Below are 18,435 nucleotides of genomic sequence, written 5' to 3' on the forward strand. Positions count from 1 at the left end.
TATTCATAATGATACAAAGAATTACCAAAAAACAAAAGGACAAAGAAAGGCATTCTAGCTCAAGCACTTAGACAAATAAAACAATTTTTATATGCCACAGTAGCAACATGACACACACATTGTTTCCAAATGTTCATAATATTTATTGCCTGGTAGCCTTTAAAGACACACTGAAGAGTAGCAAGCAAAATTACTCAAAGGTCCTAAAATGCCAACAATATATATGTAAGCTGCTACTAAGCATCTCTTGCATGACTACAGAAGCATCCAAAAATGGTTTTAAAAAGGGAGCTTTGTTCCAGTGGGACTGCTGTGCTTTCCAAGTGCCTGTGACAAAGGGCAGTCTTCTCCATAGCTTCTACTGCTTCTCCTCCACAATGATGGAGTAAGAAAAAACAGGTGCACCAGCTTACATTTACTTCTTAACTTCTGGGAACTATGACCTCCAGCTTTTTGTTATCCCAGGAAGGCATAACAGTAGGTGGAACAGGATCTCTCCTCTGCACTCAGAAAAACACTACCAGCTCTAGAGCCAACAGCATCTTGCACAAAAAAAAAAAAAGGCAACATCAATTTTTGCTCCTTGCAGACAGAGCTGAGTAAAGCAAATACTGTATCATTAAAAAATGCTTATTTCAGGATCGAGTCAGAATTGTGAAGACCTTGATTTAAAACAATGCAATTTAAAATTGCCTGTGTACAAGAGAGAATAATGTAGCTAGAGAGAGTAACCCAAGTGAAGTGCACAACGTTCACCTGTTCACCACCTTAACCTCTCATCAAGCATAGCTTCTAGTGAGGAAGGGTCACAAATCTGGAATGGTTAGAAAAACAAAACCTGCCAAGAATGAGACACAGGTTAAAAATAAGTTGGTTCATCAGTTTATGCTTTATATGTATTAAAAAAGGTTTCACAAAGGTTTTAGTGACAACTTATTTTGACTTCTATGGATTCCTAAAGAAAGGGAAAAGCTCGTAAGGTATTTTAAAGTTGCTCTATCTAAAAATCATCCTGAATGTTTAGGGTGCTTCATACACATTTTTCAATTGCATTTTGACTTTAATCATTAAAAAAGCACATAGAGAAAATTAACATCGAGAGACAGAATTTTTACATGACACGGGGGGGGGGGGGGGGGGGAAGGCGCAAACAAAAAACTTATGAAGTATAAAAAGGTGACAATTAATTTAATAATTTAATGTAATGAATAAGAAATGTTTGCTGAAATACTGCAACAAAATAATTCCAAAATTCTATCAGCAATGTCAAGAGTTGGATCATTCAGGAGACCTTTCTTTTATTTGCATCTCCCTAGGATCCCCACCACAAACTGCATTTTTGTTGGGGGGTGTTGTTTTGGATTTTGTTTGTTTGTCTTTATCTCCAAAGAACACCTTAGCAGAAGCTATCAGCTTTGACAGAACACCAAAATTCTGGCACTGAACCATAAATTGACCATTACCATAAAAAGAACTGCTAAATGAGAAACTATGTGCTCAGTATAAAACTAATTTCATGCTTTCAAAAGCACACAGTGGCTTCTAGCAAGATAGTGGCCCTGGGACTTGCAAAGACAGATTGGCTAATACAAATGGTGTGTGCTCCTGATGCAGTCTGCTTAGCCAAGCTTTACATGTACTGGCAGTAAATGGAAATTCTCGAATCTTCTGTCAAACAAATACACACTTATCTATAACTTTGGAGCTGAAAGCTATAAAACAGCTGCCTCATAAATATATTTAGCAGGAAAAAGCATGAGCTGTCCTAGTTCCTCAGAAGAGAAAAAAAAAAAAAAACACAGCAGTCTTTACATAGTAAGCACAGACATTTCTATAGCAAGGAAGAAAAAAAAATTAATAAATATTTTTCAACATATTTCCTTGTTTTATTAAAAAAATACTATCAGCATACATAAATATCATCATACAAGGTCTCACCTCACCAACTCAATATTCACATAACAGCAGTGCTTAATAAGTAACTCAGCTGAACTGGTTTTTGTTCTGCTAGGTGAAATTCTCAATAAAACCCCCTTTTTTTAAATACACGAGTACAAAGTCTGTTTAGTTTACGATAATGCTTACAAGCTTTAAGATTTGCTACTACAACTTCACAGGCTACCTTTAGCACACTATCTGTTCCCTTAAATAAAACTTGGTGTGCACTAAATCTCAAATTTAACTGGTTAGGGAGAAGCGACAATTTTATACCCTTCTCAAAGAAAGCTGTCAGTGCAAATGAATCACTGGAAGCTGTTCTGGGCACGACAGATCATAACTTTTAATATTAACAATGACAGACATATCTAATATGTCAAACCCAGTACACAATTTATTTCATTCTTTACTTTTGTAGTTTATCTGGAGAATCCGACAGCTCTTGTGTTTCACACACCATTGTAACCATACTTTGAGATTTAAAAAGCCAGAAAGCAAGCTCTGGTAAGAGATATTTATTCACACTGCTAATGAGCTTCTTTCTACAACAATAACACAGCATCACGGACATTCAAAAAAACATTTAAAATGCATAGGAAGTCACCTACTGGAAAGATGCCCTCTGCAAACAGCAAGCAAGGAAAGGGAGCTTGCCACATATTTAGTTACTTTTAATACTGAAATAAGAAGAGAAGAAAAAGATGCATTATATGCCTTGCCTTTTTTATTATCCTTTCCACTGGAATAACTAAAACAGAAATGCACTGCACGCAGAAATAATGCCAAACATGTAAGCATCCACTCAATGTCGTAGCACAAAGCAATTCAGTGAAGTTTAATAATAAAAAACAGACTCACCTCTACTGGGAAGCCCACTCCACATTATGGCAATACTATTTAAGCAGGTTAAACAGCAACCAAGTTACATAAACAAAACTTCCAGTATGTGACCAATATGATCTACGGTGCTACAGAGTGTTGGCTCCAGCCCTGCTCATCTGTGTGACAGTTCACTGCTACACCAGAGCAGCCTCCAACCTTCCCAGATGCCGGCTTATTGCACTGCTCATTGAAAATCCTTCACACGCTGGCAACATTTTAGGGAAGGACAAGCACACTCTGAGTCATTTGTAAAGAAAGCAAAGCAATTTCAGTTCTGTATCTTCGTGCCTACCGAAACACAGAGCCCTGTCAAACTAGAAGTCTGCCTGAATTTATGCTGAGAATCAGGCAACCCAAGCCTTCATTATCAATGCATGGAATCAGCTACAGAGATCAAATTCAAGCAAACCATAAAAAAATAAAAGGATATGATTATGAAAGGCTCTACAGCTTCAGCTCCAAACCACACAGAATGAGGAATCATCTATCTAGACTGTGTAAATGATAAAAATAGCTCTGTCTTTTCTACAACGAACACGAGACAGAGGAGAATGAGCAGCCTGTATTGTGTGATGAGGTTCATTATTGGGGGGGGTGGGGGGTGGGGGGAAATCCAGCAATAAAAATTAATGATTCCTCACAGCTTTTCTAAATAAGATTAATTCAAAATTATGCAAATGGAATAAGTATTTTTTAACCATGTAATAAATGAAGTCTATTAAAAAACAGGATATCCATTAAAAAGTATAATAAATATTTGGATGAAAACATTTAGAATGCTGACCCAACAAAGACCTGCACAGTCTAGCAGATTAAATCTTTTTACCAAAATAAAAATATCATTAAAAGCATGAAATTGCATGACCAATGCCTTCATTCTTTCAAAACAACAGTAATTTTAAATTACTTACTATGAAAAACCTCCATGGCTTACTATATTCATGCTATTCCTACTCCCACATGGACTTCTCACAATGTACATCTTTTTTATCTTTACAGGTACTTCATAGGTTTTCTTTCCCCAGAAAGGTAAAAGAGCATGTGTGGCTGTGCATGCTCACACCCAGAGATAAACAGCATAAGACAGAAGTAACCAGAACTAGGCTTTGAAGAAATTGAAGGACATAGGAGATTTTTATTATTACCTGTACAGGTATCCAAATATACTGCTGGGTCATGAGACAACTACCAGAGAAATTTTGACAGGATCCGATCCCAGATGAGAAAAATTACTATACAGAGAAGATAGCAGTTTTCCTTTTACAAGGTAAAAATAATAAACAAACCTAACTTCATTTTTTTGTTTCTTCCAGTAGTTTTAATACAGAAATCATGGCTAAAAATGCACACGAATAAAAATTCCTGAACTTATAGATCCTTTTTCATCTCAGCTGTCTACACCTCTAAACTGTGGATCACAACCTTCAGTGAGACAGTGAAGAAATTCTTGCAGCAACATCAACTCAGCTGATTTAAGACACTCTCCAGGCCATGCCCAAAGGGGTTAAATGACAAGGGATATGCTCCCAAATGAAGCAGAAGTTCTATCATCACCACTCCTGCAGCCATTCTCAGCTCGAAACCATTGCTGGTGAGCAGTTGTATTTTTGGTCCTAGACTCTAAAAGAACTGATTTTCTGATGTCTTAAATGCTGCTTCTTACCACAGCAGAACTGCCCTTGAAGGGAGGTTAAACTGTCCAGGAAGGCATTTTGCTACAAGACTATATCTATGCAAAGTAGTGGCAAAGGGTCCTGAATGTACTGTCCAATTTTATTTTGAAATCCTTCCACATTCCACCCAAAGGACCACTGCCTAAAAACCATTTTTTTCCATAATAGGTACATACTTTTTTTTTTCCTTAATGTCATTCATGCGTTCCCCATCTCCAAGAGAATGGAGTCTAGAAATTAATAATTGGTCTGATAACTCTTCAAAAGAGTTATGGTTTTCAATTTGCCATTAGGGAATTAGGAAAATTTTTCAATGTTTTTTTCTGATTAACTTATCAATTACTTTAAAAAAACCAACCTCAATAAAATAATGATTTCCCCACGTTTTTCCTGAAGACTACCAGTGAGTGCACATATAATCATCTTAATATTTTTTATTAATTTCACCAGTACTTTCACAGTGCAGCTACTCAAAGAACAGAATATTTTGGGTATAGTGTGTAGTCATTGGCAAATAAAAAGCCAACTTTAATGTCAGTTCTGGGCCTTGATATTAACTCTCACCATCAGCATTTTGTGAGGAGTATCAAGTGCCCCAAAAGAATACAATAAACTGCCTAATTTCTATGTTTCTATGATGACTTCTGTGAAGGAAAAAACAGCAATTGCTCATACTAAATACATTTCATTCTGTAAGAAAAATGTTATGTACCATTACCTATCTCAAGTAAATGGTGGAAGAGACTCAAGTGATGCAAAGAATGTGGTACTACCTACCAAACGTCATCTTGTTCAAGAGACCACTGAATTAGAAAAAAGTCAACATACCCACTAGCAAGCAGTGAAATACCAAGAGTTTCTCAACAGCTCACTAAGCCATGTTTCATTACGGGCATGTAACTCTTTCTGTTATTATTTCCATTATATTGGACACAGTTTGCTTTTTAGTGAGAGTAGAATTTTTTACAAATAGCAAAATGGATTTTACCTAGAGTAGGACAGCAAAGCATGGAGCAACCTCCCTCTCACGAGAGAGCAGAGAGGGGAAGCCCTGAGGAGTTGCTCCACTTGGTGGCCCCACAGAAGCAGCTTTCTTGAAACTGCTTTCTAAAAGGTCAGGCTGTAGGCAGCAGACATGGAAGGCAGAACAAGTGCTCACCTTCTACTAGTCTAAAAAAGCTTTTGGCCCAACACAAAAAAAGAGTAAGCTCACAGTGCTCTCTACAGACTTACGTCCTAAATCTATAGCTATGCATGCATGCATTTAACAGGGCGCAGGTCACAAACTTTTAAAAGATACTTTTAGTTGCTGTTTTGCATTCCTCTGAGTACTTGCTAGAATAATTCATAAAGATCTTCTGCAATAAAAATCGGATTATCCTTGCCTTTTTTTAGATTAATGAAAGACAAACATTGAGAAGGAATTGAGGACCTAAATCAAGAGGCTTAAAGTAAGCAAAAGTTCTGTACTCCATTATGTTGGCACAAAGCAGTCTCAGATGGCAACTAAGGTACCTGTCAGAAAGCCAGTCTTGGCCCAAATAAATATTAAAACCGACATACAAATACCTGCATTTAGATTTAGATTCTTCTGACAAAAACCAAGGAAAAACTCCACTGAAATTACAGCAGTGCACTGCAGATTCATTCTGCTGTAACCAATCATCACTGGTCTGATCTAAGGCATCTGGAATATTTTCCAGTATAACAGACTATTGATAGACATTGAGAAATTAAATTTTTTGGCTGAAGATACTATTCACATTTTCTATCTCTATTTTTTTTTTTTTGAAAACTAATGCGCAAGTTAGCTATACAGTCCATGGATCCTATCAAGAACAATCTGAGTTCTTTAACTGCAAGCCTCCCTGCCTCCACTAATTTGATAGGTTGACTAGACTTACAAATTTCTATGGCACTGCACAGAGACAAAAAAGCTCTAATCTGTTGCCAAAAGTGGAAGAAGCCCTGCCTTGTCCAAACTTCTTTGCTCTGCTCCCATGCCCAAAGCTGCTGTTTTACCTCTCCCTTCCACTACCACCACTAGGCCCTTTTTGTGACCTGTTAAAGTCACAAACACAACAGACGTCTAGTAGTTTACGTATTTATTTTGCTGTATTAACAAATCCCTGGCTGCCATTGCTGTGAACCAGATCACAAAACTCTGTGTTTATAACACCTCAGGAAACCAACCTGTGATTATTTCCTCAGTACTGCAGTGTTAACACAACAAGTTGTAGCACTGTTCCTTACAAAGACTCATGGTATAGGGTCCTACAGCATTTCCAAAACTGTCACACAAAGTCAGAGATTTTAAGAACAAGAAGGCAGAGCTGCTGCCAGGATACACTGCATCCTGACATCCCAATCACACCTCCAGCCAGACCTGCAGAAAGGTCACATGGGCATTATTGAGTGCCCTGAAGCACATATGCTCTTTAAAACAGCCTAGGACCCAGGGAAAAGGGATTTTCCTTTGCCCGCTTCTAAATCTGGGCACCTTCTGTAACAAAAAGGAACTTCCCTACACGTTTCCAGAGATCTGTAAAATCTGGACTTCGACAGGCATTTCTAGTACACTTCATTAAAACTACACCAACTGTTCCCATGTTACCATGATGGAAAGGAGAGAGAACCGGGAGACTCACCAGGAGACACCACCCCATGGAGGAAGCAATGAGAATTCGTGGAGCAAAACCGGGGCCACCTCCGAGGAAGAAGCGGGAGGAAGGCAAGGCGCCGTGCCCGGCATCCCCCGGCCGGCGCTCGGAGCGGTCCGCAGTTATCCCCCAGCGCCGGGGCGCTGAACGCGGGGCTCGGCTCGGCACGGCACGGCCCGGGCTGCAGCGCCACCGCGTGGGAACACAGCAGCCCGCCGCATCCCGGCGCATCCCAGCATCCCACATCCCGGCGCATCCCGCCCGGCCCCGCTCCTTAGCTCGCTGGCAGCACCGAGGAGGCGAGCAGACTTCAGTCAGCACCGAGCCACGATCGTGTCCCACACCCAGGACTGGCCGCGGCCCCCTGAGCTCCCCCGTGCTCTCAGCGGGGCAGGTGGATTCCAGGTAACCCGGACAAGCTGGGATCTGCTGCAGGATCCAGCACGGCCTGCTCACTGAAAAGCTTTAAACAGGCTCACTCCAAAATACACCTCCCCAAGGCTGTAGGAAATCACCCTTTCTTTTGCTTTTTCTTCATAGGAAATACATGAAATCATTTCCAACTTAAACTGTGAAGGCAAACACGCACTTTCTGACTTTGATGAGAGTTCACTTATGTCCTGCTGACAGCAGGCTGTCTGTACCAGCCAGTCTGTAGGTCTGTATGCCTGGCCCAAGGGTCGGGATGGCCCTGGGAGTGGCTGCACTAAGAGCCGTGGTGGGGATGGCTGGTAATAAACAAGCACTAACATAGGCAATAGGGAAGGCTCACCGTGTGCAATGTCTTTTCCAAGTAGAATACTCTTTTTTTCCAGTTTTCAACACCAATGTAAATAAAAGGAGGAGTTCAATGAGTGTATCAAATCAAAGTCACCTAATGTAACCCATTGATTTCTTGATTGTGGCCATATAAAGAAAAGCAGCTCTTAAGTCTTTATTTTCTATTACATTTTACTTGCTAGGAAGTAATTTAAATTGCAGGTGGAGGTACAATAGCAAAAGAATTTGTATATATCAATAACTGGCGAGGAAAGATTAACTAGAAAGAGAGGAAACTTGACAGAAAAATTTGTTGCTAAATATATTTTAAATCCTATGACAATTTCATCCTTACTCTAAATACAAAAAAGTAACTTTAAACTCATCTCTAAAATTATATTTAGACTTTAGATGTATAAAAGTCCTTCATCTATACAATCAAAGGTATTCTTACCAGGACCTGGAATCCCAGGTGTCAAATCTTGACAAACATTCCAATAGTAGTACAAGGACCATTACCAGCAAGTTAAGAGCAACAATTTGAGTTTATAGTTGTAAAGCACAGTAGAAGTCAAAAATTAAAAGGACATTTGCTAACAACTGAGGACCACCTGCCACAGAAAGGACCACAAAACAGAATGAATATGAAAATATGTCTCATCTCCATTTATAACAAAGTCCACCAAGTGTCAGGGAGAGCTGGAGTCAGTGATCCATCAATACTGTCACACAGAATCAAGACAGTTCTGGCAGGTCTGTAATCCTGGTTTCTGAACTGTCAAGGAGAATTTACAGTCAGGAATATTTTACAGTCACCTCATTTTCCAGTGGGAATATTATTGATTTCACATTTATCTACTGAACACAGAGAAAAAGTCTCCAACCTGACACCAGATGGAACTTTTGCAGGAAGTTTTCTAAGGTGTGCTGAACTGTTCACTAGGTGCTTTAATAGAAGGGTGCAGCTGTAACAGTGAAGTATGAGAGGGGCTGTTTGCATCCGAAATAAAGTCTATTCACTGGTGAGGTGAGATTAATATAATTGCTCTCTTACCATCTGCACAATTAGTTCTGTTTACAATGATAGCTGAAGAAATGGGAAAGGAAGACTTCCATTACAGGAGGTAATAGCACTCCAGAGGACATGGATTAAAACTGAGCCTGGATAATGTCAATTTATAAGAAAACTAATTTCTAGTTATTTTTGGAAAATGTTCTTTGAGAGCTACATCTCAGTAAATCTTGTTCTTCCACTAGTTCTTAAAGAGTACATTAAATTGTTTATGTAATCACAGTAATAATAAATTGTCTATTGCAAGGCATTTCTTTCTTTTAAATGCTATGAACACAATATCCTTCAGCTATGAAAAAAGAATGCTTATTTCAACATGCACCAGGTAGACCAGCATAACTAGCATACAACTAACAGTCTAATATAGAGATCAGTGAACAAAGGACAAAGAAACATGAATTTTAACTCCCAAGCTATGCACTAACCCCAAAGCACGTGCTCCAGCAAACATATCTGGATTCCAAGCATCAGAGCATTCTTTGAGTAATGATGCCAGAGCATCAGCTGTGATCCCCAGGAATGACACCAAAGGCATCAGATGAAGGGGTTCAGATAACAAAAAGCAACAAAAATAGAAAATGTTTTTATATGTTTGCATTGCAGGTCCACACACAGAGGAATCTTAAATCAATGTCTCACAGATTTTCAGTTATTTTAAGAATGCTCACAATTAATTAATATAGATATTATTCAATAGGAATTTCATCTTTTGAATCACAGGCCTTACACAAGTGATACTCTCACTCTGATTAGTTCTAAATCAAACAAAACAGTACCACAGACTTCAAAACAAGTAAAATTTAGTTAACAAGAAACAAAATCAGAAGAAAGAAAAAGCTAAACCTTTCCATGCAGCTTGACTGTTTCTATACAAAATAAAATAAAAGAAACCAAAGCAATGTAACAAATAAAAACAAATACTACAATTAAGAAAACTTCTTGTAGGAAGATTTGAGATCTGTTAGATTTTTTCAAGTAGCTATGAACAGAGTCTAACACTAAAATAAAAAGAAACAAACTCCCCCAAAAAACCAGAAGGACATATGTGCTTTGTATCTTTACATTATGCATGCTAGATGCATTTTACCCATGACTTCTGTTTTTCCTAGTAAGTAAAAAGTCTTACTTTGAAATAATTTTTATTTAGAGGTCTTTTCCAACCTAAACTGATTCTATGGATAAGAGTGGTTAAAACCCAGAGGGCTGAAAGCAGAAAGAATGAAAGGGTCAGGCCTGTAAATTCCAGCTCTCCTCCTCCATCGTTCCACTACTAGATTTCATTTAAAAGTTTCTCCTGTACATGCAGCGTCCCTCCAGAACTTTCTTTTGGGAACAAAACCAGATGACTAAATGTGTGTTTGGATCCACAAGAGTTACTTCCAAATAGACCATATCTCAAGGTCCAACACATAATGGAATATTGCCTGGAGTAATGGAATATTGCCTCAATACCACCTGGCTTCACAGGAAAAGAAATACACCAGTAATTCTGAACATGGCCAAATATTATTAACTACTAGTATTAATCTATATTAAGTTTAACGGTTATGTTGAGTGGAGAAGGTAGGGCTTAAAAGCTTCCTCAGAATTCTTGACCAAAATCCAACATCTCAAACTAATTATGTACCTGTGCTTGTACTTGCAAACAAAGTGCCAGGAGCTGTGCTTGTAGGGAGTTTTCCATTATTTAGCTGCTTCACTCTTTTCAAGTGAGATTTCCCGTTGTAATGAACTTGAGCTTGGGCTGCAGAGTTCAGCTGTATATTGCACACTTCACAGAAGGAAAACAGTATCTTCTTTTTCTCTTTGCTTAATTGGTAATCCTGTCTGTCATTCCTCAGTCCTTTTTCTTCAAAGGCCCGTAGAACAGCTGGTTGATTCATAATCCCATCTTCAATGGTGTGGTCAGGAGTTAATGGACGCTTCATACCTACAAGGAAAAGAGACAAACTTGTTACTAGAGAGCAACAAATCCTTACTATTAAAACTGCATTTTCTTTTTTAAAATGTTGTAATGCATGACCCAGCAACCAGTTCTAACAAATAAGGTTCCAAACTGCGGAGGCACTGCTTAATATAGAAATAAAAGTATTTGTGACACACCACAGAGCTCAGAAATAATAAGTTGGCAATGTATCACAGTCTGTGCACACCAACTTGCAACAACTCATTATTTTGTTAAGCAAGCTCTCTATTTTAAAGCAGATTTATTATTGCATCTGTAGCAGAGGTTAAGATTGTTTTCAAATACAGTTCCTCTGCCTTACTAAACACTGGTTCCAGAGCTTTTTACTTTCCAATTACTATAGCAGTGCCCACCGCTTCAAATACAATTATTGAACAAAAAGGATGCCAACAAGAAATGTTATGGAAACACTGGAAGCCAGCAGACTGTTCAAATGAGACTAATGAAGCCTTTCCACTTTCACATACATTCAAATCTTCAGCTTCATATGAAGATTGTATGTTATCTGCATTAGTCCATCAATACCTTCACAACTCAAACGGTTGTACAGAGGAAAGTCAGCTAAACATTAGTCTTGTGCAAAGTACACAAAATCATAGTAAGTGACAGTCCCTGAACAACAAGCTAAGAGCCTGAAATATTAACTTGCCCTAGAGAATTAAAAACCTCATCATCACAAAGTACTGCACAAAGTACAGTTTTATATATATAGGGGGAAAGTCCGTATTTCATTTAAGGTATGGTGCTAAACCAGCAGAGAAGAAATAAGGGGTCTAGGGTAACTCATATAAAAAATAATTCTGTTTTCTTAGCTACACAAATTGATGTTTATTCTTATCCCCCACCACCCAAATACTCTGCATGGCCAAAGGCTGGCTCAGAGAGCAGTGCACAAAAGCAGCTCTTTCCAGGCAAGTGTTCACCTGTGCTCTGGTTTCAAAAGCAAAAGACTTCAAACACAAGGTCCCTCTTCCAGCCTGGGAACCAGAGCAGCACAGAACTTTGTGTACACCTACCACTCTGTTAGGCAGAAGCACTGAAAGACACAAGCATTAAAACCAAAGTAGCAGTAATCCTCCCCAAAAGAGTGCAGCATTCAAAAGTAACACTAGAGTACCCCTCTCATAATCCAGTTAAGTTTATTACCAAGAGAAAGGTAACAAACCTCTGTTCTGTTCTCTGGCACAGGGGTGCACACAAAAAAAGCTTCAGAATTAGTTAGTCATTTAAATGGTAAGATAGAGTATATAACCACATTTCTAACCCATGTTAGTATTGGTGCATATTCCTCCTCAAGTACAATTCACTGATCAAGTATGGTAAATAGACTTCATGTCTTTGTTTCTTATAGATGACAGTTCTGGTACCAAGCAAACAATATTAATGACACATTAAGGTATAAATCACATCAAAAATAAAACTAATTATTAAAAATAATCATAGCACACAGGTACCTAATTAATTTAAAAACAAAATAGTGGTGATCCTGAAAACCTAGGCTAGAGACTGTCATGCTAAATCATTTAAGGGTAAGTATCATATTTCAAGGCAAGCAACCAAGATCCTTGACTCAGCTGAGCTAAGATAGCATTTTCATCTAAAAATTTAATCTCCTTAGAGCTTTAGTATTTGTTATTTTTCAATGTATTTTAAACCATAAATAACCTCCCCTAGTCCCTTTGTTTTCTGTAATTTTTTATTTCAACATCACTGTTGTGGCTTTTGTTCTCTGAAGTAAAATGTTCTGAAGCAAAAATTCTTTTACAAGTTGTACATATAAACCATTATGGAATAATAAAATATGTTACAGTTTAAAAATCCTGGCCTGTCAGAAATCTTGTACATCGGGTTGCAGACAGAAAATAATAAAAACTATCCTTCAGCAATTATTTCAATCATCTCTAAGATCTTAATGAAGCTCAGTTGGTTTGGATTCCTCTAAAACTGGCAGAGGCAAACATCTGCATGAGGAAGCTGCATGGAGCAGAAGGAAGACTGGAGCTGCCTGTAAGAGCACCAAAGTCTTCCCAAAGCACTGGGCTGGTACTGCATTAGCACTGCAGCACAAGACACCTACACTCCTGGACTGCAGGTTTCTGCTTCCTTTCCTCCAAAGGAGCAAAACCTTGGTGAAGTCTGAGACTGCTCAGTTATGGGCCAAAGCAGGTACATGGGGAAAATCAGAACACTTGCCTCCAAAGTGCAGTCCCGACATCACCAAATTTATAAACATGGACGCACCTGGAAAGAACAACTGAGCACAGCAAGGAGTCACACACTGCACCTGCACCCTTAGGCATCCCAGCTGCCAGTATGGAAAGAAAATTAACATTCAAACAAATAAAAAGAAATCACTGCCAAGGTACCTTCTTGTTTTAACAAAAAAAAAAAACTATTAATTCAGTTTTACTACAAAGCTGCACACACCAGACAAATGAATCCTTGAAGCAATCTCTTGCTACTAATTTAAGAATTAAAAACCACAAGCTGAAATTTCAAAACAACCTTTGTTGCCTTAAGCTCTGCATCTAAATTAAAAGGTGGTCTGATAATAAGCAGCCACGACCTCACAACAACTGATGGGAGCAGCAGATACAAATCACTTCTGAGAAAAGGCTTACATTGAGCGTAGTAGGGCTTGCAGCATCACACTCTGACCAGTCCAACCCTGGAGAGAACCTGTGTGTGTAGCCAGAGACAAGACCATGTCAAGCCTCAGAAATCTGCCTGTTCCTTACAGAAATCCCAGCCCTCATCCTCCTGGGATTTGGAGACCTGAACTTTTGGAATAGCAAATCACTTGTGTTTGAAAAGCTTTGTTTAGTCTCTTCTAGAGTGTTTAAAAAGAAAACATTGGTGGCAAACATGCAGTGAAATTTTAAAGTATGGCCATTTTTCACAGAGTAATACAGATTTTATAAATTAGCACATCTTGGGGTGTATGTATTTGTTCAAAAACTAAAAAGCTTATTACAGGCAAGGAAAGACTCCATTGTTTTCAAAATTTTGTCAACTTCCTTTCTTCGTTAAAGTTCAGGTTGGAAAACCACACCTTTCTAGAACATCCAGCACAAGTACAATTCTGCATTGAGTCAGTGTTAAGAATCTCACCATGACTGAGGTTTATCTTGCACAAGCTAACCTTTCTTTAAAAGGCTATCGATCGGAATGCTTTAAACTTTTATGAAAGAAACATGTACATATACATGAATTTGTAATAGAAAAAAAAACCCAAACAAACAAAGAAAAAAACCCCCACAAACCAACCACTTTGTTCTTAGTCTCTAAACTTTTCAGTCACTCAAATTTATGCAAACACACATCTGACAAGTATTTTTTTCTTTCAAAAAGAGCTTATTCCTGCAAATAGATTGTGAAGAGTTCTGGGTGGTACTTGCTCTCACCCACCAGCGGTCAGATATGAAACAGAGCCATTTCATTCCTCAGGTTTGCACATAGCTCAATAACATTATCATGTAACAGCAGGAGCTACTTGAGACTCAGTCAGTGAGCTGAGAATACAGAGAAGTTACATAATCATTACATTCTCTGAAACCAAGAAAACAATTTAGATTAATTGTTATAGGCAGGATTGTGAAGTATTTAGATGTTGGTTTAAGAGTAAGAACAAGAATGTGAGTTCATTAAAAGGCAGAAGTGTTGGGAATTATCATATGGAGAGAATACATTCGATCAATCCTGCAAGTTCCCAGTTCTGTATACCCTTAATACAGCACAGCGTAAGCCACGTCTTAGCAGCAGCTGATACATAACAATATCCACAAATTAAAATGATCCATACAAAAAGGACAAGATTCTGTGAATCACACTGGATATACACATTGCAAAGGTTGCCACTGTATTTACTCAATGAGGATTAGACGCAATTAAAAAGGTGAGAATGGGAAAACAAGAAAAACAAAGCAGGAAACAGAAGAGCTTCCATATATCCAGCTGAAATGATCCAGAGGAATGTTAAGTCTGTAAAGGGTCTGTATGCCCCATCACTCTTTCTCTTGCAAAAACAAGTTATGAATCAAAACAGATATGCTAATTTTTCTTCTGATCAAAATCATAACAATAAGCAATGTAAGTACAAGACCTTTTCAGCTATTTGACATAAACTGGTACCAGACTAAACAGGGTTGTCCCTCCATCACATTTCCTCCCCAGTACACAGAACTGATCTATCTCAATAGATTCTGCAAACAATACTGGAGCAAGAATAAGTTAGTGATTTATGACACCACATTAAAATTCTGAAGTGTAATGAGATACCCTGTTAGGATTTCTGAAAACACATCTCCCTCAGCCTCTTACAGCTGGCAAAGAAATCTAAGTGTGGATATCCTTTGTATTTGAAGCTCAAGGCAATTAGCCTTTCAATTTGGCTGGCTAATTTACTTTTAAACAGAGTTGTGCTTTCAGAGGAGCTACAAAGAAGTATTATATATAGTACAGTGCTGTAGGTGAGAATGTGCAAATCTTTACTCAAAGGAAATAAGCTTTGGTTATCCTAATGAATTAGTGATGGTTACATGATGCATTCTTTTCCTGAGTGCTGGTCTAAACTTTTGCAATGCCCATTCCTAATTAGTTCATACTTCAAAGAACCACTGTGCTGGAAATGTAATTAGACTCCCTTTCCTCTGTGGATCTGTGCCAGGTAAGCAAAAACGAAAACGTATTTTAAAAACTTACATATGGGCAAAGAGAATTTTCTCCTTTAGCCTTTGGAAATAATCAACTGAGTTGCTGAAGACATGGGAACAAAAACCAAAATTACCTGGCTTTCTGTATTGTTACATTTCCAAAAAGGTTCATTCAGACAGCTGGGAGAAGCGGGGGAGAGAGAGAGACCCAGGACCCAAGCCTTGTGTTGCAGTCCTCTTGAGCATCTCCAATGGAGAAAAACTATCTGTGCACTAAACTGGCACAGTCTGCATGCATGCCTTAAGAGCTGTGGTCTCACACTGAGCAACTATGGCTTCCTACTTCCTCATCCCTCCATAAAACATTTACACACATCTCCCAAAAGAAAAAAACCCAACCCCAAAAAACACACAAACCAGCTTGAATACCTCCAGAGCATTATTTAACAGAAATTCACTAGAGCTGTTTTTTACAAGTCTTATGACCTTTCTTGTATTTTTAGAGAGTATTTCCCAAACACAGATAAACTATCAGGAGGCATATGGCTTGTACCATCTGGGCAACAAGTTCTTTTGGGATACTGTGGTGAACAGCATATGCATAGTGCCTTGTGCACAGTATCATACAGAGTTAAAAAAAGCACTAGAGACTCTTTTGAAGCCAGCCTTGAAAAATCCCCCATATGTTTAAGGGACCTGTTTGGTTTCTGAAGATGTGTTCCTCTTTCTTTCAGTACAAACCCAAACAGAGAACTGCCATGTTTAATCCTCATCTTGATCTGAAATTCCTCAAGGAGGCATCATATTCTCTGCAACATCTCCACCTGTCAAACTATTTATTACCCATCCATCCATATCTGATCAACTCTTGGTTATGTATTTCATCTCTGCTTACAGAACACATGGAATGTTTTTATTCAAAGTTACAGTAAAAATTGGAAGGTTCAAAAAAGTGATCACATTTTTATTTCGTAAGACAGATACACAATAATCACAGTACACAGACCAAACTGGGCTAAGTAATTTTTTTAGCTTTAATTTTGATGCTGCTTTATCAATAAAAAGAGGAACAGAAACTCAGCTTGGTTTCATTGTGCATGAAAAGATTTGAATGGTAACAAATGGCTGACAGCCTCTTCCCTAACACATTTTAGAACATTTAACATTTGAAGGAGATTCTCTTCAAACTATAAAAACAGATGGTTGTTTCACAACACAAACATTAGCTGTGCAGCACGAGGTAATTCAGAAAACTGGAAGCATTCAAGTAGCTAGTGTTTTGCTTTGCTTTACTGCCTTGAAATTTTTCATGTTAAAAAGGAAACCTAAAATTTGACCTGCTGCATTAGACTGTGAGCTCAGCTAAACTGGAATAAATGAAATGAATCTCAACTGTGAGAGTCATCAGTGACTGCTGTTGCTTGTGCCAATATCTGTAGTTAGCCTTAATGTAAGACTGATCCTTTCCTCTGTAGCACCCATACTTACAGATTTCTGGCACTCTTAGCACTAACATGAATCTCTTTACACATCAGTTTATTTGCCAGAGATATATCCTCACCTGACATAACACATCAGACTGCTGCCAAGCAGGCTAACCAAGTTTGGAGTCCAGACAGCTATCCTGGATTATGCCTCAAGACTAACAGATAGTTCTACAGAATTATCATAATATGATTTTGCTTGATGAACCATTTGACAAGTTGGTGCCCTCTACTCAGCAGTCTGTCATTAAACCACTGCTTACCTCCACTTAACTTACACACTAAGCAATCTTAGCTAATTACAGAAGAATATTTGGATGCCCAAAGCGACCAACACATGGTTTAATATCATTTTAGACATTTGCCCTCCCCTACCACATGCAGAAACCTATCAGAGAGAGCAGACCTTACAGGAAAATGGCTACTCAGCTCCCTTAGCTTTCTCTATAACACATCCTTTGAACAAATCCTTATAATAATGCCAATATCCACAGCGCTGGTATGATGCAACAAATTCCATCAGGTACCCCATGGTCCAGTCTGTGTTTTAGTGTCCTCATTAAAAAAAACACCACAAAAAGTCCATTTCAAAGCAGCCATAGCTGATTGTCTGTATCTGATTCTATTTACATCCTATTTCATCCAAGAACTCTAGTTTCAGGTTAAAAACCTAAATCCCAAATATTCCGTATTTGTAAAGTAGCACCCAGGAAGAAGAAAAAACCAAACCACAAAAAGAGAGAGGCTTATATTAGCATTTCCTTGGATGTGGGCAGGATTAAAACATTAAACATGCCCAAATGCCAAAAAGGGAAAAAAGAAAAAAGAACAAAGAAAAGAAAAAAAGAGTTACAAATAAAGGATACCTTAATAGATTGAACACAAAAATGACAATGAGGGTTTTTTAACAGCAAACCCTCAATTTAAAGAAGCTAAATTTTCCCAAGTAGAAATTAGCAAAGTAAGCTTTCTTTTCAATTTTGCCCATTTTCACAATCTGCTTTCTTGAGACCAGGGAACTGTCTTATCAATTACAAATTTTATAAATAAATTGAATTATATCGCCTCTTTTCTACAAAGTTGCTAGGTTAGGATTTTTACTTGTAACTTTCAAAGTTTTGGATCCCAGTAATATTTAAATCAAAGGACTCCTTGTATTTCTCCCTAGAAAAACATCAAATAATAAAACACTAATTAAAATATCTCCATCAGATGTTACAACTTGGAAGAGCTGAACACAAACCTATAAAGGGAAAAACCTGTAGAGGATATAGTTTGAACCTGCATCCAACAATAAAAAGACCACAAAAAAAGGGTTTTTAAAAGAACACATTATTTTTGTACATTTA

At 38.1% G+C, this 18,435-nt stretch overlaps 1 protein-coding gene across 1 annotated transcript in view; it reads right to left on the bottom strand.

Annotated features, from left to right (window-relative positions):
- Window positions 1-10,912, bottom strand: part of ZNF385B (zinc finger protein 385B) — a gene marked incomplete at both ends in the record, with an annotated part of 116,511 nt that extends 105,599 nt beyond the window's left edge. The window contains one exon of the mRNA XM_084209155.1: window positions 10,612-10,912. Coding sequence (XP_084065281.1) covers window positions 10,612-10,912 — 301 coding nt within the window. The remainder of the gene's footprint in view (window positions 1-10,611) is intronic.
- Between the last annotated feature and the right edge of the window lie 7,523 nt (window positions 10,913-18,435).

This window comes from Fringilla coelebs (genome assembly GCF_963513975.1).
Source record: "Fringilla coelebs genome assembly, chromosome: 7".
In the NCBI taxonomy this organism is placed as follows: Eukaryota; Metazoa; Chordata; class Aves; order Passeriformes; family Fringillidae; genus Fringilla; species Fringilla coelebs.